At 59.6% G+C, this 3,423-nt stretch overlaps 1 protein-coding gene across 1 annotated transcript; it reads left to right on the plus strand.

Annotated features, from left to right (window-relative positions):
* Positions 1 to 1,691: 1,691 nt before the first annotated feature.
* On the plus strand, positions 1,692 to 2,593 carry LOC142456248 (taste receptor type 2 member 41-like). The gene is given in 2 exon segments (XM_075557434.1): positions 1,692 to 1,815; positions 1,818 to 2,593. Coding segments are annotated over 2 exon segments (900 nt in total).
* Positions 2,594 to 3,423: the final 830 nt, after the last annotated feature.

Raw genomic sequence — 3,423 nt, forward strand, 5'->3', positions numbered from 1 at the left:
GGTCTCCACCAAGGGACTCTGGGTAATCCCCAGGCCACCTTCCAGGACAGCCTTTCCCATGATCCTCAGCACTGGAGCACGCCCCTGTGCCTACGGACAGGCGGCTCCCAGTGAACCCTGCCGAGGCCCTGGCACAGCCCAGTCACCTGGAACTGGAGCACCCCCCTCCCCCTACCTTAGCCGGGTGTTTCTCATTCCAGCCTGGCCACCCCCACACTCTCCTCTCCGCCACTCTGGAGCCTCTGGCCCCTAAAGATGGAGATGCAGGCTGGGCTCCAGCCCTTGTGTGGCCTCCCTGACATCCGCCCCCCGGATGATCTCATCAGTTTCATGACAAGTCCACGCCTGTCCCTCCAGCCCTCCCTCCCTCCCTCCGCTGTGTCCACATTTCTGGTTCCTACTTCACCCCTCAAACTCAATCTAGAGGCCCAACAGCAATGTTCAGTTCAGCATGGCCAAAGCCCAGTGAAGGACACCCCTCACCCCCTGTACTCAGCTCAGCCAGCCGCTGCTTCCCCACCAACCTGGGCCCATCCTTGGTGCTCCCTGTCTCAGCCCCATGGCAGCAAATCCAGTCCAAACCTGGGCGCCCTTTCCCCTCTGGACAGCTAGTATGCACTTAGCCTCGTGAGACCCCCTGTGGGTGGGTGACTGGGGCCGGCTCACGTAGAGCCCACAGAATGTGGGGGAGGGGATGGCTTGTCACTCGTGACTGGCGTGCGACGAAGCTTGGGCTTCCTCCCTCTGGACCCCTTCCTCCTGGTGGCTTTGAACAGCCACTGAAAAGCCCAGTTGGCTCAGAGCGGCGGTGGCTGTTGGCCTGAGGGTGGCCTCCTGCCTACCCTGAGCAAGAAGCAGGGGGCCTTCTGTGAGTGTCAAGCCAGTTGTGACAGCAGCATTCACTCCTGCCTCTGGGGTCACCAGACATTTAGGAGCTGGGTGGGCTGAAAGGTCTGTGGCCCAGTGTTAGGCAGGGAAGGCCTGCCAGCCCCCACCGGCTTGAGTAAGCGAAACCAGCAGCCCTTTCTAGCGCTGCCATCTTGCTCACGGCCCCCCTGTTGCAAAACGGGGAAGCGCTTGGCTGTGGCGAGCAGAGCAGGTTCTAGCTTCTTTGGGGGAGGGGAGCAGAGTTTTAGAACAGAGCAAGCTGCTGCGGGAAGCCCACAGAGCCCAGTTCCAGGAGGGGGACTCCATAGCCTGTGTGTGTGTGTGTCTTTTTCCGGCGGAAGGACATCTCCCTAGACCTTCAGCCCCCAGGCCTGGAGCTTGAGGAGGGGTCTGGCGCGGATTGACACAGTGGCTGCAGCAGCGGGCTCAAGTCCGGGGACCATTGTGGAACTGGCGCGGGACAGGATGGAGTTTTGTTCTGTTGTGTGTGGATGGGCTTGCTGTGGGTCGAAACCGACTCAACGGGCACGGAACAAGGAAGTCAGGCGTGAAGAGGCTAGCACGGGGGGGGGGGGAGAGGGGGGGCGTGCTCCGTCCCAGACACCCCACCTCGCCCCGCTGTGGACGCTGACCTAGGCGGCGTGCAGGCAAAACACAGAGGCAAATCAGCAACCACGAGCCAGCCGCGGTATCCGAGCCGGGGGACATTTGCATGCCCGCTGGACGGGCCAGGCCGGGGTCCAGGCGGCGTTCTGCTCGAGGGCTCCAGGAGGACGCGCGGGCCAGGGCCTGGTGGCCGCGGGATGCAGCCGGCGCTCTCCGCCTTCTTCAAGCTACTCTTCGTGTTGCTGTGTCTGCTGGGCACCGCGGCCAACGGCTTCCTGGTGCTGGGGGCCGAGTGGCGGCGGCGGCGGGGCCGGCTGGCGCCCCCGACCTGGTGCTGCTCAGCCTGGGCGCGGCGCGCTTCTGCCTGCAGTGGCTGGGCCTGGCCAACAACTTCCACGCGGCGCTGTGCGGGGCGCGGTACTACACCGGCGCGGCGCGCCAGCTCTTCGGCCTGCACTGGGACTTCCTCAACACGGCCACCTTCTGGCTGGGCACCTGGCTCAGCGTGCTCTTCTGCGCCAAGATCGCCAGCTTCGGCTGCCCCGCCTTCCTGTGGCTCAAGTGGCGGCTGCCGGCCCTGGTGCACTGGCTGCTGCTCGGCTCCCTGGCCGTGTCCACCCTGGTCACCCTGCTCTTCTTCTGGGGGAACCGCCTCATGTACCAGGGGTACCTGATGGGGGCCCTCGTGGGGAACCAGACCTACCGGGAGTGGGCGCACTGGCTGGAGATCCACTATTTCCTGCCCCTGAAGCTGGCCTCACTCTCTGTGCCCGGCTCGCTGTCCCTGGCCGCCATGGCGCTGCTCCTCACCTCCCTGCGCAGACACAGGCCCGCCCTGCAGGACCCGCTCGCCCGGCCACTCGTGCGCAAGCTCTCTGCCCTTGTCTCCTTCCTCGGCCTCTACGCGCGGTTCTTCTTGTCCCTCGTCATCGACGCGGCTGGCTTCGTCTCGGTGGAGAGCGACTGGTACTGGCCGTGGCAGATAGTCATCTACCTGTGCACCTCGCTGCACCCCTTCGTCCTCATTCTGGGCAGCCCCAAGCTCCGCGCAGCCTGCAGGCGGCCGCTACCGCGGCCCAGGGGCCTCCGAGGTACCTAGGACAGAGCTGTTCACCCAGGCGCCCCTCAAGCAGCTTTCGAGGGCGCTGGACCATGGCCGCATGGAGATGGGTGGATTTCTTTTCAGCCAGCAAGGCCCAGAAGAAAGGAGGGAAGCTGATGTGTGATCTGACCCTCTGTCCTGCTACTGAAGTTATCCAAAACATCAAGAAGATCTCGAAGATTCCTGAGAACGGCGATTGCTGAGCGCTGAGATATTTCTTCCATTGCTGATGTCTAAGGGACACTCTGGGACTCTATCATAACTCAAACATTTTATACAATAGTGACTGGACTATTACTACAGACTGTTCTTTTGCTGAAAGATCAAGATTTTGGACTTGTAAATTAATGTTAAAATGTGATTGGAATGGAACTGATTTTTTGTGTAACCCCCTTACCCATATAATAAGACATTGCATGATTAGAATTTGATTAAGAAACATTTGCAAGGGTTTAAGGGAAATATTTTCTTAGATGTTGATCAGCTTAAGAAGGATGTTTTCTATACATTCAAAGACAGACTTGAGGCATCTCCTGGCTCTGATGTGATTAAGCAATAGGTGAATGGCATGGAAGGGTTGGATCCTCAAGCTTAAGCTCCAGTCTGACTGTCTTGCTTATCATCATAATTCTGATGCTGGCAGTCTTGTGCCGCTTCTATAGGAAGCTAAGAGACATGAAGAGAGACCATGTTGCCTCTGTGACACTATGAAATCTTAAACGTAATGCAGAGAAGGGAAATGTGGGATACTAGCCCTGAGGGGAATAAAACTGGGACTTATTCCCAGACTGGTATGAAGGGAATCTGGAAGACTAGTATTTCACGGC

This window comes from Tenrec ecaudatus, chromosome 9, assembly GCF_050624435.1.
Source record: "Tenrec ecaudatus isolate mTenEca1 chromosome 9, mTenEca1.hap1, whole genome shotgun sequence".
In the NCBI taxonomy this organism is placed as follows: Eukaryota; Metazoa; Chordata; class Mammalia; order Afrosoricida; family Tenrecidae; genus Tenrec; species Tenrec ecaudatus.